At 43.5% G+C, this 17279-nt stretch overlaps 1 protein-coding gene across 4 annotated transcripts in view; it reads left to right on the top strand.

Moving 5' to 3' along the window:
• Window positions 1–16641, top strand: part of PAX7 (paired box 7) — a 115471-nt gene extending 98830 nt beyond the window's left edge. For all 4 annotated transcript variants that reach the window (XM_044278635.1, XM_044278632.1, XM_044278634.1 and 1 more), the window contains exons 8-9: window positions 11367–11613; window positions 14659–16641. In XM_044278635.1, coding sequence (XP_044134570.1) covers window positions 11367–11613; window positions 14659–14774 — 363 coding nt within the window. In that variant the 3' untranslated portion in view covers window positions 14775–16641. The remainder of the gene's footprint in view (window positions 1–11366; window positions 11614–14658) is intronic.
• The last annotated feature ends 638 nt before the right edge of the window (window positions 16642–17279 follow it).

The raw sequence follows: 17279 nt of genomic DNA, 5'->3' as shown, positions 1-17279 counted from the left end.
CAACCGTTTAGAACGGATCCGTTTGTATTATCTGTAACAAAGCCAAAACTATTGTGCCATGTTGTGTCAGTGAAAACGGATCCGTCCCCATTGACTTACATAGTGTGTCAGGATGGATCCGTTTTCACTGACACAACATGGCACAATAGTCTTGGCTATGTTACAGATAATACAAACGGATCCGTTCTAAACGGTTGTATTATCGGTGCGGATCCGTCTGTGCAGATCCATGACGGATCCGCACCGAACCCGAGTGTGAAAGTTGCCTAATTAGTAATGAACTTTTTGTCTTTTCAAAATCATGACATTCCTCTTATTTCTCCAACTATTTTTTGACATTTATAAGATATTGGTCATAGGCTGGAAAGTTCACTGCCATTGCCCACAGCGGAGTTTTCTCCTTTATGTAGAAAAGAATATAAAAAAAAGAAACAGATTTACACATCACTTTCCTATATGATCCCATGGTCCATGTTCCCATTTTTCGTACTATACATTAAATGAAGAATAGGAAGAAAATGAGGCAAAACAAGGGCTTGGGAGGAAAAAAAAAAATGAAGTAACAGTTTCTTCCAAATTAAATTAGGGCAAATAGAGATAGATGGACAGACAGAGCTGGGGGAGACGGAGGTTAATGGAGCTGACGCGTTTCAGTGCTGTGCAGACTTAACGTCTTGTGAGATGTGACAGCTTGTTTTCGCGGGTGTTAATCGGCCCTCACTGTCCCCTCCTTGTCACTGCCCAGTTTCTGTCACTGCCAATCTGCGTCCTAATCTGCCTCAATTAGCCCGTAAGACGCTGTGCCTGCAGCCGCCCTCATTCCTCGCACATAGATACTCGCGCTCTACACACGAAGCATGCAACACTTGGCTTCCAGAACACGTGCAAGAGAATCTGTCAAAGTCCTGACACTGCTCTTCACTGGGGGGAAATAATTAGAACCCGAGTGTGAAGATCATATACTGGACCCCAAGACAACGGTGTATATTCAGTTTAAGAATTTTAAGATTTTTAAAGTTTTATGGACAAAGAAATAAAAAACAAACGTCTTCTAATGTACAGGATGTTTTCTTTCATTGCAAATGAAAACTTTTCAGAGACAATCACATTTATTTGCAGGAACTGTCACTATGTTTGTGGTGCATTAATGCCATACTAGTCCGGCCCAATGTATCTTTATTGCAATAATTCTTGCAATTTTCAAAGGCGAATTAATTACATTGCTTATTGCAATTAAGATATTGTAAGGCTTTTCTGTACATGACATTTTCCTCTCTGGTAGCGCCCCCTGCTGTTTCTCCTTCTGGTCCACCTTCTCCTGCATTCAGTGGTGGACGGACATGCTCAGTAGCTTCCTTGCTCCCACCTTTCATTTTTTCCTCCCTACTTCTGAAGTCATAGAAATATATAGCGCTATTCCTCTCCAGACAGCGGCAAAGGAAACTGTGGTGGAATTACATACCATATGCATCTCTGGGGCTATATGTGAGGGAATATATTGTATGCAAGAGAGAAAGGGGTATTAAAGGGGTTGTCCGGGTTCAGAGCTGAACCCGGACATACCCATAATTTCACCCCGGCAGCCCCCCTGACGTTAGCATCGGAGCAGTTCATGCTCCAATGCGCTCCCTTGCCCTGCACTAGATCGCGCAGGGCACGGGCTCTTTTGTTTACAATAATACACTGCCGGGCGGAGGCTTCCACCCGGCAGTATGTTTGGTGACGTCACCTGCTGTGATGGGCGTGCTTTAGCGCTGCCCTAGCCATTTTACTGGCTAGGGCAGCGCTAAAGCCCGCCCATCAGTGCCGGTGACTTCACCAGGCTTCCTGGAAGCCCCATGGAGAGCCCGGTTTATCACCGGAACTCCAATCGCGCAGGGCAAAGGAGAGTATCGGAGCATGAACTGCCCCAATGCGCAAGTCAGGGGGGCTCCCGGGGTGAAAATGGAGGCATGTCCGGGTTCAGCTCTGAATCAGGACATCCCCTTAAAGAGCTAATTCCAATGTATCCTTAGACATTCAGGTGTTTGATGCTTTGCTGCTGCCCACCCACTGAAAGGAAAGAAAGTCTTCCAAATAAGTGAATAAAGGAGTAATATATCCATGGGATAACCCCTTAACAAATCTAATGGCGGGGAGGCAACCGTTACATCCCTATTTCCACCACCCTCATGGCAGTTCTGACTGTCACGGTCTTGTGAAGTTTCTAGAAGACTGTGTATGCTCATGGCACTGTCCAAGGGGTTGTCCCGTCAGAAAATGTATGACATATTTCAAAAACAGAGAATGAAGCGCAGCACCATGCATGGTGTCCTCTCCACTCACTGCTCCGCCAGCACTCGGCTCACATCAGATGTCCCCTAGCAGCGAATGGAGAAAGCTGCACATGCATGAGTGCTCTCCGTTCATGGCAGGCCCTGTTCTTGACATGAGCAGGTCCGAGATATGCCATAATGTCCATACGAGACAATCCCTTTAAGTAAAAGTTTAGCATTGTTTCTAGTATCAATAATATTGGTGACGGCAGGTGAGAATATTTTTTAAAGTTCCAAGAGCCTATGATTTACTTAACTGAGATGACTTCTTTAAAGGGCTTGTGGCAAGATACTAACCGATCCCCCATCCAGAGAACTTGGAATACGTATCTGATCTGTGGTGGGTTCCCAGAATGAAGGAAGCAGTGGTTAAGCATGGTTCATTCTCTGTGAGGCTGCTGGTAGCCGGAGATATTTTAACCAGTTTATTAATATACTCTTATTAACAGTTGGACCCTGATCTCTTACTTTAGTAAGTGCCGTCAAGCAAAGCATTCTTCTCGGAACAGCCCCAACTGGACAGTCATGTTCCCAGACCTTCTCACACTGCACATGCGCAGGTTTTGCATGAGCAATGCTTTTCAATGGAGGTTGCTGATGGATGGGTAGCGCTGTTTCCGGTCTCCTGTTGGTTACAACAGACATAAAGTGGCAACCCTTTAAAGTTAAAAAGAGTGTTAAATTTTCAGATAAAAGGAGGGGAAAATTTGCTCCTGTTTGTGAAATCAATATATAAGAACCAGTATCAGGGTGCACTGCATTCATCTGACGTCACTATTTATTATAGACGGGGATTGTTGGGTATCTATACTTAATAATAATCTATAAGTATTAAACACAAAACCTCTGCTCACGGGCGGCTGTTCCAGGGTCTGGTCAATCTCTGCAACCTCGTTCCCCCTGATTTCATCCCACAGATCAACACCTGACACAAAGAGCCTGCTGAATAGGTGCTGTCATCTGCTCGCTGTCCTTCATTACACAAAGAGGCAACATCTTCTCTGCTAAGTGAGGCTGGGAACATAATTACAATCAGCCATTTGCAGCGTGAAAACGCTTTAATTAAATTTATGCAGTCATTCTCTCTAAATAGTCATATCTTTCAAACAATCAGTAGGCCTCCTCTTTCACAGCCCCCTCTCTCTTCAATCTCTTCTCCTTCCTCTCTGTTTTTTCCCCCCACTTGCTTTATATTCTTCTTCTAATTTTTCTGCTCAGTTTCTTATTGCTCCTAAACTTGCAATCTTTTAGCTCAAAGTGACTGTGTAAGAGCTGGAGTTCAGTAGAAGATACAAATGGAGGAAAGTTACAGAATAACAAAAGAAATGACAAGAGATTCCAATATTGTTTTCTTATACAAAGTAACCCAATTATCGTACAAATGTTTTCAGATTGCCAAAGAAGTCAAAACTGCGCAGGAGAGCCCATAAATTAAAGGAACATCTAAGTCCCCATAATTAAAAAATATATATTGTTACATTAGATCCAACAATTAACACTATAAATAAGAAATTGTTAAATATCCTAAGGCCCACTGCACACGATCAGGATTGCGTGTGGATTTTGTGCACGGATTTGCGTGCGGAAAATCCGCACCGTAGGTCATGTACATTGTATTCTATGAGAATTTGAAATTCTCAATGCACACGATTTGGATTTTTTCCGCGCGGATTTTGACCTGCGGTGCGGATTTCGAAATCCGCGACATGTCAATAAATTTTTTTTTTCCTGACCGGATTTTCTTCATTCACTTAGTGAAATCCGCATGCGGAAAATTCGCACCGAATCCGCACGCAAATCTGCATGCAAATCCGCACCAATTAATGCGGATTGACCACACAGATTTGCCTGCGAACACCTGCGGATTTCAGTGCGGATTCTCCGCACATGAATCCTGAACGTGTGCATGTACCCTTAAAGGGAACCTGTCACCGGGATTTTGTGTATAGCACTGAGGACTTGCGTTGCTAGATCGCCGCTAGCACATCTGCAATACCCAGTCCCCATAGCTCTGTGTGCTTTTATTGTGTAAAAACACTGATTTGCTACATATGCAAATTAACCTGAGATAAATGTTAAATTGGTGGAGGTCCCAACTCCCGTGTGCATTCCACAATTTGCGGAACAGGTGGCCCATGACAGAAATGCCTATTCTTGTCTGAATAGGACATGCTCTAGATTTTTTGCGGACTGTACACGGTGTGCTGTCCACATCTTTTGTGGCCCCATCGAAATAAATGGGTCCGCACCTGTTCCGCAAAATTGGGGAACGGATGCGGACCCATTCATACGGTCGTGTGAATGAGCCCTTAGGCAGGTTGGGGAATGGAGGAAGAGAAGGTGAGGAGCGCACAGCCTTTCATGGGAGGAGGAACCGCTAGTCATGGGGTATGGGGAGAAGCCCTCCGGTGTTTTTGTAAGGCAGCTTGGGGAATGGAGGAGAAGGTAAGAAGCGCACAACCAACAATTGCCCTGAATCATAGCTTTACTAGTTTATGTTGCTCACTTAGATAACGCTGGCATATTCCACTGCGCGGTTCTCCGGGAATTAAGAAAAATAAAATACTTAAATATTACTTTATAATAAACATATTTCCAAATACCTTTCATTAGTTATAATGGCTCATTTTGTCTGGGGAGCAATCATTAGGGGAAATAAAATGGCCGCCGTCCTATTAGTACACACAGAACCTGTCCTAATCACACAGGAGGAGAAGTTACTTCACATCACTACTTGTCAGGGATTATTATCCTGAATACAGTGGATAAGAACTTTAGCCGAATCTCTGGGGAATTTAGTACAGAGAGGATAGACAGGGCAGACTGTGGCGGTGGTAATAGAGACTGCATACAAGAGCTGCTGCTCATTAGCCACATCCCACAATCCTCTCATGTCTCCTCATCATCTCCATTTCCCCAGAGATTCATCTGTATTCAGGATTACAATCCCTGACAAGCAGAGCAGAGAAAAGAATGAGGCAGCTCTTTATGGCAGTGTTGTGAAGTAACTTCTCCTCCTGCTGTGATTAGGACAGGTTTTGTGTGTACTAATAGGACGGCGGCCATTTTATCTCTCCTAATGATTGCTCCCTAGACAAAACGAGCCATTATAACTAATGAAAGGTATTTGGGAATATATTTATCATTAAGTAATATTTAAATATTTTCATTTTCTTAATTCCCGGAGAACCCCTTTAACAGACATTATCATCACTTAATCGAGCTCACAATCTATGTACCCTATCAGTATGTCTTTGGAGTGTGGGACAAAACCCAAGCAAGCACAAAGAGAACATACACAATCTATATAGATGTTGTCCATGGTCAGATTTGAGCCCAGGACCCCAGGGCACCAGTGCTAACCACCGAGCCACCGTACCTCTCTAATTCACAAGTCTTACAATAACTTTCAACTAAATCTGTAAAACTGCTGTTTAGAAAGACTGCGTAAATCATTTTTGATGCAATTCTGGATTTCTTGAGAAGTGGTTTCTCCTTCTTTTGTAGTAAAGGCAATAATACCCCCCCTTCCAAAAGTCAAAACTAGTGAGATTTTTTTTTAGAAAAAGTCATTTCAAAAGTTGATATTTTCATCTGAAATGACCCCAAACAAAAACAGACTTCTAGGAAGTTCCGCATTATACCGTGTAGTGGGATAAATCAAAGATTAGCCCTAGTGAATCCAGAAAAGCAAGAGGAAAAGGTCACTCTCCTATAAAAACAAATCTCATCCTTATCTCTAGCTACTCTCTGTCCTCAGATATTTTATCGCGGCCTGACCTCCTTGTCATGTAGATCAGGCCTAGGGAGCTGAGCTAAGCTTGGCTAACAGATAGAGGTCTGCGATTGATCAGAGACAGTGCGGAGACTGAGCTGGAGAAAGAGCGCCCTGGGCTGGGATGTGTCATTGCCAGAACTCTTTGTATTCTGCCTCTTTCACATTTATCGAACCTTCCACCAGAAAGGGAAAGGGGGGCACTGGTGGGGTGGCTCAAAAGATCTCAGGAAATCTTGTTTTGAAGCAATAAGTCAATGTGAACTCTCCATTACTAAAACCCTGGGGGAGGAAATAAAAGAAGGGAGGAGGGCTACCTGCTTAATCAGAAGAGGGTGAGAGAAAGGTGAGATATGGCAATTGGAAGGAAAGAGGTTTATTTCCTATTTCATTTAGTCTATATTCTCGGAGGACACGAGAATAGACCGAGTAACTTTGCTAAGTTCCTAACTTGTTGATCTGCTAAAATGCATGTTTTGATACACATATATGTAGCCGGTTCAGTGTGTAATGGACTTCCTAGTCTACAATAACCTTCCTAGTCTACAATATCATATTATAACGAAACACAGCAGAAATTATTTACAAGGCAGCACGGTGGCTCAGTGGTCCTAGGTTCGAATCTGACCGAGGACAACATCTGCATGGAGTTTGTATGTTCTCCCTGTGTTTGCGTTTCCTCCGGGTTCTCCGGTTTCCTCCCACACTCCAAAGACATACTGATAGGGACCTTACATTGTGAGCCCCATCGGGGACAGTTAGATGCTAATGTCTGGAATATAGTAGCGCTATATAAGTGCGTAAAATAATAAATAAAGGCAAGAATATTTTATTGGATCTCCCGTATTATTTCATTTATATAGCGCCAACATATTGTCATCCCTCACATCGGTCCCTACAGAGGCTCACGATTTAAATTTCAACATGGGGAGAACATTCAAACTCCATACGTCCAAACTCCAAACTCCATACGTGTTGGCGTCCATCAAATTGGCATCTTTGACCCCAGTGTTACTAAATATGTATTTTTCCGGCAATTCTAACCCTAGACAATAATACGAGACACATTTTTAATAAAGGAAAATAAAAGTTATCAGAAAATCTTAATACACCTATTTCTTATTTCTATCGGCCATGTAGCCGAGAATTAGAATTAGAAAAATCTGCTGCAGGTCCGAGGAGTGTTGTGGGGTCGGTCACACTTTCATGGAATGTACATATAGGGTTCGGACCGCGCGTATCGTAAATAGACGGTATAAAACAGTTTTTTTCTCCTTCTCCCTTCAAAAAGGTAGAGAATTAGAATGCCCTTGGCGTGGGCAAGAAAGTGTTATTTTCTGTAAAGTTAGTGTTTAATCTCTTAATATCCTTGCATACGGCAGATCCTATATCCACAGAGATAATATAAGGTTCCTGTCCGCATTGTATACGAGGGACGGTCTTTCATCCCTATCTTCCACTTTCATGTAGTTTTCTCTGCAGCTCAATTTCCCTTCCTCCTGCGGCCCAAGAAGTTGGAGGAGCTGATGGTCTCGAGATGGGGAATCCTAATTGCACTTGAACGTCTAAAGCTGACTTGGTTTATCATAAAGGGTGCAGATTTCCCTGGCTGGAGCCTCCGTGGACATAGACCCTCAGGCCCAGCTCAGAAATAGAGGGAATTAATTACATTTTTTTTTTTTTTTAAACTCCTCTTCTTTTAAAGTACGGATAGGATGATGAAACCTCCCGAGGGCAAAAATGTCTACTGAGGGAAGAAAGAGTGAATGTGAGGAGAGATATAGAGGAAGGGGCAGTAAAAGGACATATCCCGGCCTCAGAGAGAACACATCTCAGACTACTAACCAAGTGACCTATGGGCAAGGTTGAGAACCGCTTCTCTGTCTCAGAGCACCCAAGGGTTAAACCTTTACATGGGGCTTAGCCGTCTCAGAGCTGTCTTGGCATTTGGTAGTTGTAGCTTTTTTTTTTTACTATTTCATGAGCTTAAGACGGGCACCTATAAGTTGCGTTTTCATTTGGTATTATTTTTTTTACGAGGACCGTTCATTCCTAATCGTGAAATATTAAGGATGTTTTCATTCCATTAAGGCTTGATGCTTTGCGCAGTTAACTCTTAGCATGCCTAGGGAGACAGGGGGCGAAGCATTTCATGCAGTCAGGCAGGCGAAAGGTTAATCTAAAGAGAGTGTGACTGATTTGGGGCAGCAGTGCAGAGAGAGAGGAAAGGGGTGACAGAAAGAGTAGGGGAGGGAGAGAACGCTGCCACTCAGACAGATTGGCAGGCTCCTGATATCCCTGCAGATAAAGTCTTACAGATGTCGCCTTGCAATTGATTTTTGGTTAGTGATGGTAATATACTAAGAAGTAATACATTATTGAGACGAGGTGACGGGGGGAGTGGAGCCCCTTCCATACTGCAGGGGATTATGCTGCCCCTTCCTCAAGACCTCAGCTTCAAACACTTCTAAAAATCACATTAACCTGTTTACAGAGGAACCGCCATCTCCTCCTCCTCTCCCCTGTCTATGGCGGAACTGCTACATAAGTTTTTTTGGCAAAATGCAGGTGGTAGGAAAGAGAGGTCATAAGGAAGGATAGCCAACTAGAGGGGTCAGGAGCAGGACAAGGCATATGTCTATGTTTAGAGCTATCCATTACCACAATTACAAATCACAGAGGGAAGAAAAGTGACCAAGCAATCCAAAAAACTGGCCTCCACAGCACTGAAGGTGTTAATTACTCATCCAATGCCCCACACTGATTACTACTGTTATGGCCTAAGAAGTATGTATTCCCAGAGAATGTCCAAACCATTACCCAGGACTGGACACATCGCAGGAGCCAAGAACCTAGCGACAGATACATTTTTTGATTTTGTTCTCTATGAAAGTGATCTTAAAGGGGTTCTCTCACTTCAGCAAGTGACATTTATTGTGTAGAAAAAGTTAATACAAAATATTTACTAATGTATTGTGATTGTCCATATTGCTTCCTTTGCTGGCTGGATTCATTTTGTCATCACATTATAAACCGCTATAGATGTCGATTCATTCCTAAACTTTGTTTTAATGCTGTACAGAGACAGGTCAGCTCGATTCGCTCACCCCTGGTTCAGACACATTAGTAAATCTGGGCCTATGTACTGTATTAAAATGTAGGCGCTTTGCGGAGGCAAAATTTGTTAAGTCCAAAGTCGCGCAAGACTTCGGTGAATAACTTTGGCCTTCAATTCTACAACTTAAAAAAAAAATTAAACAGGAATCCGAAGTCGGCTCGATACAGCATTAAAACAAAGTTTAGGAACGAATCTCTAACCCCTAGCCTAGGGTCTGTACACTTTTTTGAACATGCTCGACAAGGGAGGTGAGACTTAGTAGGCCCGAGAAGGGAGGTGAGACTTAGTAGGCCCGAGAAGGGAGGTGAGACTTAGTAGGCTCGACAAGGGAGGTGAGACTTAGTAGGCTCGACAAGGGAGGTGAGACTTAGTAGGCTCGACAAGGGAGGTGAGACTTAGTAGGCTCGACAAGGGAGGTGAGACTTAGTAGGCTCGACAAGGGAGGTGAGACTTAGAAGGCTCGACAAGGGAGGTGAGACTTAGTAGGCTCGACAAGGGAGGTAAGACTTAATAGGCTCGACAAGGGAGGTGAGACAGTGGGCTCGACAAGGGAGGTGAGACTTAATAGGCTCGACAAGGGATGTGAGACTTAGTAGGCTTGACAAGGGAGGTGAGACTTAGTAGGCTCGACAAGGGAGGTGAGACTTAGTAGGCTCGACAAGGTAGGTGAGACTTAGTAGGCTCGACAAGGTAGGTGAGACTTAGTAGGCTCGACAAGGGAGGTGAGACTTAGTAGGCTCGACAAGGGAGGTGAGACTTAGTAGGCTCGACAAGGGAGGTGAGACTTAGTAGGCTCGACAAGGGAGGTGAGACTTAGTAGGCTCGACAAGGGAGGTGAGACTTAATAGGCTCGACAAGGGAGGTGAGACTTAGTAGGCTTGACAAGGGAGGTGAGACTTAGTAGGCTCGACAAGGGAGGTGAGACTTAGTAGGCTCGACAAGGAAGGTGAGACTTAGTAGGCTCGACAAGGGAGGTGAGACTTAGTAGGCTCGACAAGGGAGGTGAGACAGTGGGCTCGACAAGGGAGGTGAGACTTAATAGGCTTGACAAGGGAGGTGAGACTTAGTAGGCTCAACAAGGGAGGTGAGACTTAGTAGGCTCGACAAGGGAGGTGAGACAGTGGGCTCGACAAGGGAGGTGAGACTTAGTGGGCTCGACAAGGGAGGTGAGACTTAGTAGGCTCGACAAGGGAGGTGAGACTTAGTAGGCTCGACAAGGGAGGTGAGACTTAGTAGGCTCGACAAGGGAGGTGAGACTTAGTAGGCTCAACAAGAGAGGTGAGACTTAGTAGGCTCGACAAGGGAGGTGAGACTTAGTAGGCTCGACAAGGGAGGTGAGACTTAGTAGAAATGGGTGTGGCTAAAAGAAAATTGGGTGGATCTAAGATGCGCCATTTTGCCCCCAAACTTTGCCACACATCTGGCGTAAAAATGTGCCTCAATGTAAGCCAACCAATAGTCGGTATAGAGCCAGAGAAATGTGTCTGTCCCTGTACCACATTTATCATCCAGCCTGAGCCCCTGTGATAGACCTGGTGCAGGTCTAGACCGCCGGTCTGAACTTACGCCATCTTAAAGATTCCTAAATGTGGGCCATTGTGTGTTTTTGGTCTACTAACAAAATAAAATACATAGGTCAGCCTAGGAGCTGTACGCAAGAAACGATAGGAGGTTTTCAAGACTATTAACAAACTTGCTTCATTTTTCATTGTACGGACAGTGAGCAATAAATAAAAGTATGGATGACAAGGTGTACCTACCCCCCTTTATGTCTATAAGAAAAACATCCCTCAATGAATGCTACAGAGGCCCCATTTCCACCACTTTGCAGATTACTACATGATGTTAAGTGGCACTTACATTGCTTATAATACACTAGGAGCTACAGTAATGGGATTTTATATCAGGTCTGTAAATATCACAGACATTGCACCAATCTATTTTTGTAAGTATAACAACCTTCCTCGCCCCAGGATAACGGCGTCTGCTTTATTCTCTCCTGAGATCTCTTGCATCTTTAATGGGTTTATTTTCATTTTTACTAAAACTGAATGTTAAAGGAACTTTCAGCGAGGAACGGAGAAACTACAAAGTGATGACATTTGTCTTGTGCTGTTTAAAGCGTGGTTGATGACCAGTGATCTTCTTATTCCTACAGGTAATGAGCATCCTCAGTAATCCCAGTGGCGTGTGCCCACAGTCCCAGTCAGAATTTTCAATTTCTCCTCTGCACAGTGGGTTGGAAACCAGTAACTCCCTCTCGGCTAGCTGCAGCCAGCGCAGTGACTCCATCAAATCTGTGGACAGCCTTTCGACATCCCAGTCCTACTGTGCGCCAACCTACAGTACAACAGGTTACAGCATGGATCCAGTAGCAAGCTACCAGTACGGACAGTATGGACAAAGTAAGTGTCATTACATCTTCCATGGTTAATTGGCAAAGCACTTTTACAATTACAGAAAGTAAAACGTCCTACGTATCCGGTCAGATTGTGCCATTGGTAGTACAGTGCATTATAACAAATAGCTCATTACCTGCGGCTTTCTTGCTAAATCAATTTTACAGCTAATTGTACAGTGGCTTGCAGCTAGAAATTGATCTCAGCATGTAACCGATTTGCACTTACAAATATTCCATTGTATGCTTTTGCTAACTCTATAAGAGCAGGCTGCAAGAACAGAGCATTCATTATGGAGACTGAAGGACAACTTAAAGGGGTTATCCCATGAATAATGAAAAGCATGAAAGTCAGACATCGTATAGCACATGACCATCTCTTTCTAACCATCTTAAAACCAGCCCTGTACTTCACATGGGTCCAGAGCTTCTGCCATTTACTCCTCTGCTAGATTTATTTTAAGCTGGCAGCTCAGGGGCGTGTTCTTTCTGCTACAGCTAGTTATAGCTCAGGGGCGTGTTCTTTCTGCTACAGCTAGTTATAGCTCAGGGGCGTGTTCTTTCTGCTACAGCTAGTGGTAGCTCAGGGGCGTGTTCTTTCTGCTACAGCTAGTGGTAGCTCAGGGGCGTGTTCTTTCAGCTACAGCTAGTGGTAGCTCAGGGGCGTGTTCTTTCTGCTACAGCTGGTGGCAGCTCAGGGGCGTGTTCTTTCTCAGGAGCGTGTCATTTCTGCTGCAGCTGGTGGAAGTTAAAGGATGGAACTGAGCGTGTGCTTCCATCTCTGTAAGCTGGACAAAGAATTTTGAAAAAGAGCAAACAGCAGGTGGCGCTATACAAAGAGATTTTTAGTGAATATCTCAGTAGCTATATTACATTTTTACTAAAGTATTCAGATCCAGGTGCTGGTTTGAAAAATGTACAATATATTTCACTGGACAACCCCTATAATGGATAAAAACAATTGGAAATAGAAGAACACACTTAGCATCCCTGCTAATTGAAGCGCAACCCTAGTGAGGTAGATATATCCAATAGGTCATAAGATGCATGAATTGAGAAGACATAATACATTTGGTGTAACCCAGCAGCCCAGCCGAACACATTCCTCCTCCCTCCACCATCTCATGGCCACTACTGCACCACTTGGCAAAATTTGCACATTATTGATAAATTCAGTCACTTACTATACAGTCCCAAGCACTAGCCAACTACGCCATGCATTAAAAGTGTCAAAAACAAACAAAAAAGGGGTCTGTATGGTACTTTGTGCTATGGGTTTGGGCACTCTTTGCTTTTCATGGATGCCACAGCCAGTACCAAACAATACAGATGGTTTCAACAAAGTCAGGGACTATTACTTTCCGCGCTCAAAATTCAAACCATGTGTTTCAGCCGCCTCTGCTCCTGCTCTGACCCCGACCTTTCTCCCACCTCGTGCATGTTTGGGGCACACCTGCAATTAATATTAAGAATCTATTCCAACCCCAGCCCCAGGCAAACCAGCCCTGCTATGCTTTCATTTGGGAGACCATAGTCAAGTGCTGATGCAAAGGAGCATAATGGTCAATACCGCTCAGTATAATGTGCCGCAGTGTGTCATGGCCTAATGTGGCAGTTATGGTGCATAAAGGACAAACAAAGTGCAAAGCAATGACTTTTGAAAGCTAACATGACATGCTATACCCATAAATACTAAGGCCCTGATTTATCAAGACCAGTCTTGATGGGCACTGCATCATTGTAGGTCGCGCGACAATTTTGACATTTCATTGATCTACTGGTGGGCATGGACTAACGGAGGAGGCATTTATGACACGGCGCAGACCTCCTCCTCCTCCGGCAGTCCGTGCCCACTAGTAGATCAATTACGCCAGTTCCTGGCATAAATGAGGATAGATGTGCCAGGGACGACAGCCCCACCCTTACCACGTCTCCTTTCCAGAAACTGGCGAGAGCAACTTAAATACGCCACTACATTTAGTCACATTGGTGTTTAAAAAGTTGCGAAACTGGGTTTTACTACTTTTTAGGCTAGGTCTACACAACGACATTTGTCGCGCGACAATTTTTATAATGATAGTCTATGGCAGGGATGCTCAACCGGCGGCCCTCCAGCTGTTGTAAAACTACAACTCCCACAATGCCCTGCTGTAGGCTGATAGCTGTAGGCTGTCCGGGCATGCTGGGAGTTGTAGTTTTGCAACAGCTGGAGGGCCGCAGGTTGAGCATGCCTGGTCTATGGTGTCACACTGCAACATGCGACAGTTGCAAAAAATCCATTCGAGATTGATTTTTCTGACACCATAGACTACTATTATAAAAATTGTCGCGCGACATTGGTGCGTCAAAATGTTGCGCGACAAATGTTGCAGTGTAGTTGTGCCTTATCATGTCGTCGTGTAGACCCAGCCTTAATACTGAAGTCACGCCGTAGGAAGATGGTAAATGTGGCTTTATCATTTCATGTCAGCAATGAAAATTTGTATCACGATAATACGATGATGCATATTTGTCCAGCAATATTTACCAGATCCGTTGACTTACCGGGCACTTGGCACACAGAGGTCTATCTCTGATGCCCACACTGATAGGACACAGAAGCGTGAAAGAAAACCTAATGGATATGACAACTCTAATAAGCGTCCTGTCTGGAAGAGTTCTCCCCTAGGGATACAGCTGACACACCACTGACGACTCATATTTCTTTACTTATTGGCAGTAACTTCTAAATCAGTATTAATTTAATTTGGAACATTAACAGGAACGGAAAGCTTTTGTATTGTAAAGCGCTGGAGTTCTTTATGTTCTTTATGCTTTTAGCTTTACTGCCACCTAATTACATAGCGCAGGAGAAATATTAGTGATCGTTCCATCCAAAATTGAATTAAAAAAAAATATATATATCGATAGCCACTGAAAGGGGATACCGTGACTACTGTTTTCCGACAGATTTCCAACCTGCACAATCCAATGCTTTCTTTAAAATTGATTGGAGGTCATTTAATACATAACGTGACTATAACACTCTATTGTTTTCGGATTTGTTTTACAGCTGCTGTCGATTACTTGGCTAAAAACGTCAGCCTGTCAACCCAGCGCCGTATGAAGCTCGGAGAACACTCCGCCGTCTTGGGCCTTTTACCTGTAGAAACCGGACAAGCATATTGAAGACTTCGCACACCGGCAGTAAACATTCGTGCTCATCCCACGTACTGAGACAATGTAACCAGAAAGTATTGGCAGCAGTCGTCCATTCAATGTTCCAGAAGCCTCTGGTTGATTATGGAACATTCTAAAAATACTATCCAGACTTCTCCTCCATTGAATTGTCTAAGCAAATGACACAAGAACCAATCCGGCTCTGAACTTACGCACGAGAGCAAAACGCAAATAAGGAAATTCTGCCATGATACCACCACGCTTTTTTTTTCTTTCCTGATTTGCCCACATTTCATTCCATGTTTTATATTGAGCTTGAAGAACATTCCCCCCAGGCATTCCACGGAGCAGAGACTGAAAATAAGAATTTTACTTCAAGGAATAAAATCTATAACTGCGCCTCGAGAAATACGCCAGAGATATGTTTACCGAATTGAAACATTGAAGAAATGAATGCTCTTTTTATTGACTACTTCTTTTCAGTTTATATTAATTAGGTCAATGCTGTTGAGTAAAGAATTTAAACCCGTCCTAGATTTATACAAAAGAAAAACAGCTGCACTTAACGTGGACTAAATTCACCCGTTCGGAGAGGACCGCCTTATCCGATGTCCCATGCAGGCTTAATTGGCCAATGATATCTGAACTATTTGGAAGAAAGTACGGAGGGGGTTAAACAAACAATATATGGAACACGCAGAAAAGTTACGCCTATTGTATAAAATGTTTTCTTTGTCATTTCTGCCATAACATAACTTGTGGCAACTCCATTGTAACTAATAACTGTAATGACAGAGGTGATTGTATAAGCCTTTGTACTCTACTAATGACTCTTCATTTCTTGACATTCCAAGATAATACAATGTTGCAAACGTATCTAATGATGAACACCGCCCTTACAGTCTCCTATAGATCGCAGGGGTCGCCCAGGTGTCTTGGGTAACAAGACTGCGGACCAATAACAGGTTGGGAACAGACCTATTGCTATTCCAAAAAGCCTTTGGTACCATTGCTGAGGAGACCACAAAAGGCTTCCCGGTCATGTTTCAGCTATGGGTTTGAGATATGTACATAGTATAGTTAGCCCAAGCCAGATAAGTCCAGTGCCGAAGCTCATTCCTGTGAATATGTTCACAACAGAAGATGTATAGTAAGGTTGATGTATATGAAATACGTGATGTCTTCAAAAACATTTATATATTATGTTTCAAGAGAAAAAAAAATATTGATAATGGGGATTGGTGGCGATTAAAGGGCGTGTTTTTTTTCCCGATATACCAAGCATTCAGCGTAATACCGTTTTCTCTAGAAAAGACTTTTATCCAGACAAGGGGCAAGAAGAAGAATATAAGAGACATTCCCAATGGAGCTGTCGTCGCTTGCACATACGGACAACTTGACATTCTTTTTTTTAATATATATTTCTACAAAATGGACATTTGAGGGATGTAGCTTGGAGCCACGAGGACTGCGTGGCATGGTTGCAGTATCCCTTTCGAAAAAATGTATAATAATTGCTTCTTAACCCTTTAGTCTAAGGCCACCGACCAGGATCCTGTTATATAGCACTAGTAGGCATTCCATGCAAACTGACTGTCACCTCTGTGTCTGATTTCATGTCACTCCAAGTGTGCGCGTGTACATATATATGTGTATATATATATATATGTATGTGCATACATATATATATAATCCCACTATAATTTATTCAGCTATATTAAATAGTAGATTAGAAAGATAAACTTGTACTTGTTTTACCCTCATGGCTGCTGCCAGTCGTCTGCAAGCTACAGATGACCCCTCCGGCAGTGACAGGGTTAACTACCTGCGCCTGTGTGTGTTTTTTGTGTACCTCAGGCATTGCTGTTATGCATTAAAGAAGATGAAGCCTACTCTCCCTCTCTCTCTCGCTTTATTATTGAGACGCAAAGGGTTATGACACATTTCAAGTTGAACATTTATATCCTCATTTAGTAACGTGCAAAATAGTCATGAGCAAAGTGAGGTTCGGGTGCTCCATCCGAAATCGCTACGCTCAAAACTTCGGATTAATGCTGTACAGAGGTCCGTCTCCACACAGCATTAAAATGTACGGGCTCCAAGGAGCTGAAGTCAGTTATTCGCGAAGTCGGAAAACCTCTTTAAAACTTGGAACCTAACTCGGCTTCGGTTCCGAATAACTGACTTCGGCTCATCGGAGCCCGTACATTTTAATGTTGTACGGAGACAGATCTCCTTAGGGTACTTTCACACTAGCGTTTTTCTTCTCCAGCACTGAGTTCCGTCAAAACGGCTCAGGGCTCTTTCACACCTACGTTCTTTTCTTCCGGCATAGAGTTCTGTCGTCGGGGCTCTATGCCGAAAGAATCCTGATCAGTTTTATCCTAATGCATTCTGAATGGAGAGAAATCCGTTCAGGATGCATCAGGATGTCTTCAGTTCAGGACCGGAACGTTTTTTGCCCGGAGAAAATACCGCAGCATGCTGCGCTTTTTGCTCCGGCCAAAAATCCTG

This window comes from Bufo gargarizans, chromosome 2 (genome assembly GCF_014858855.1).
Source record: "Bufo gargarizans isolate SCDJY-AF-19 chromosome 2, ASM1485885v1, whole genome shotgun sequence".
NCBI classification, from domain to species: domain Eukaryota; kingdom Metazoa; phylum Chordata; class Amphibia; order Anura; family Bufonidae; genus Bufo; species Bufo gargarizans.
This window is presented reverse-complemented; position numbering and strand designations above follow the sequence as displayed.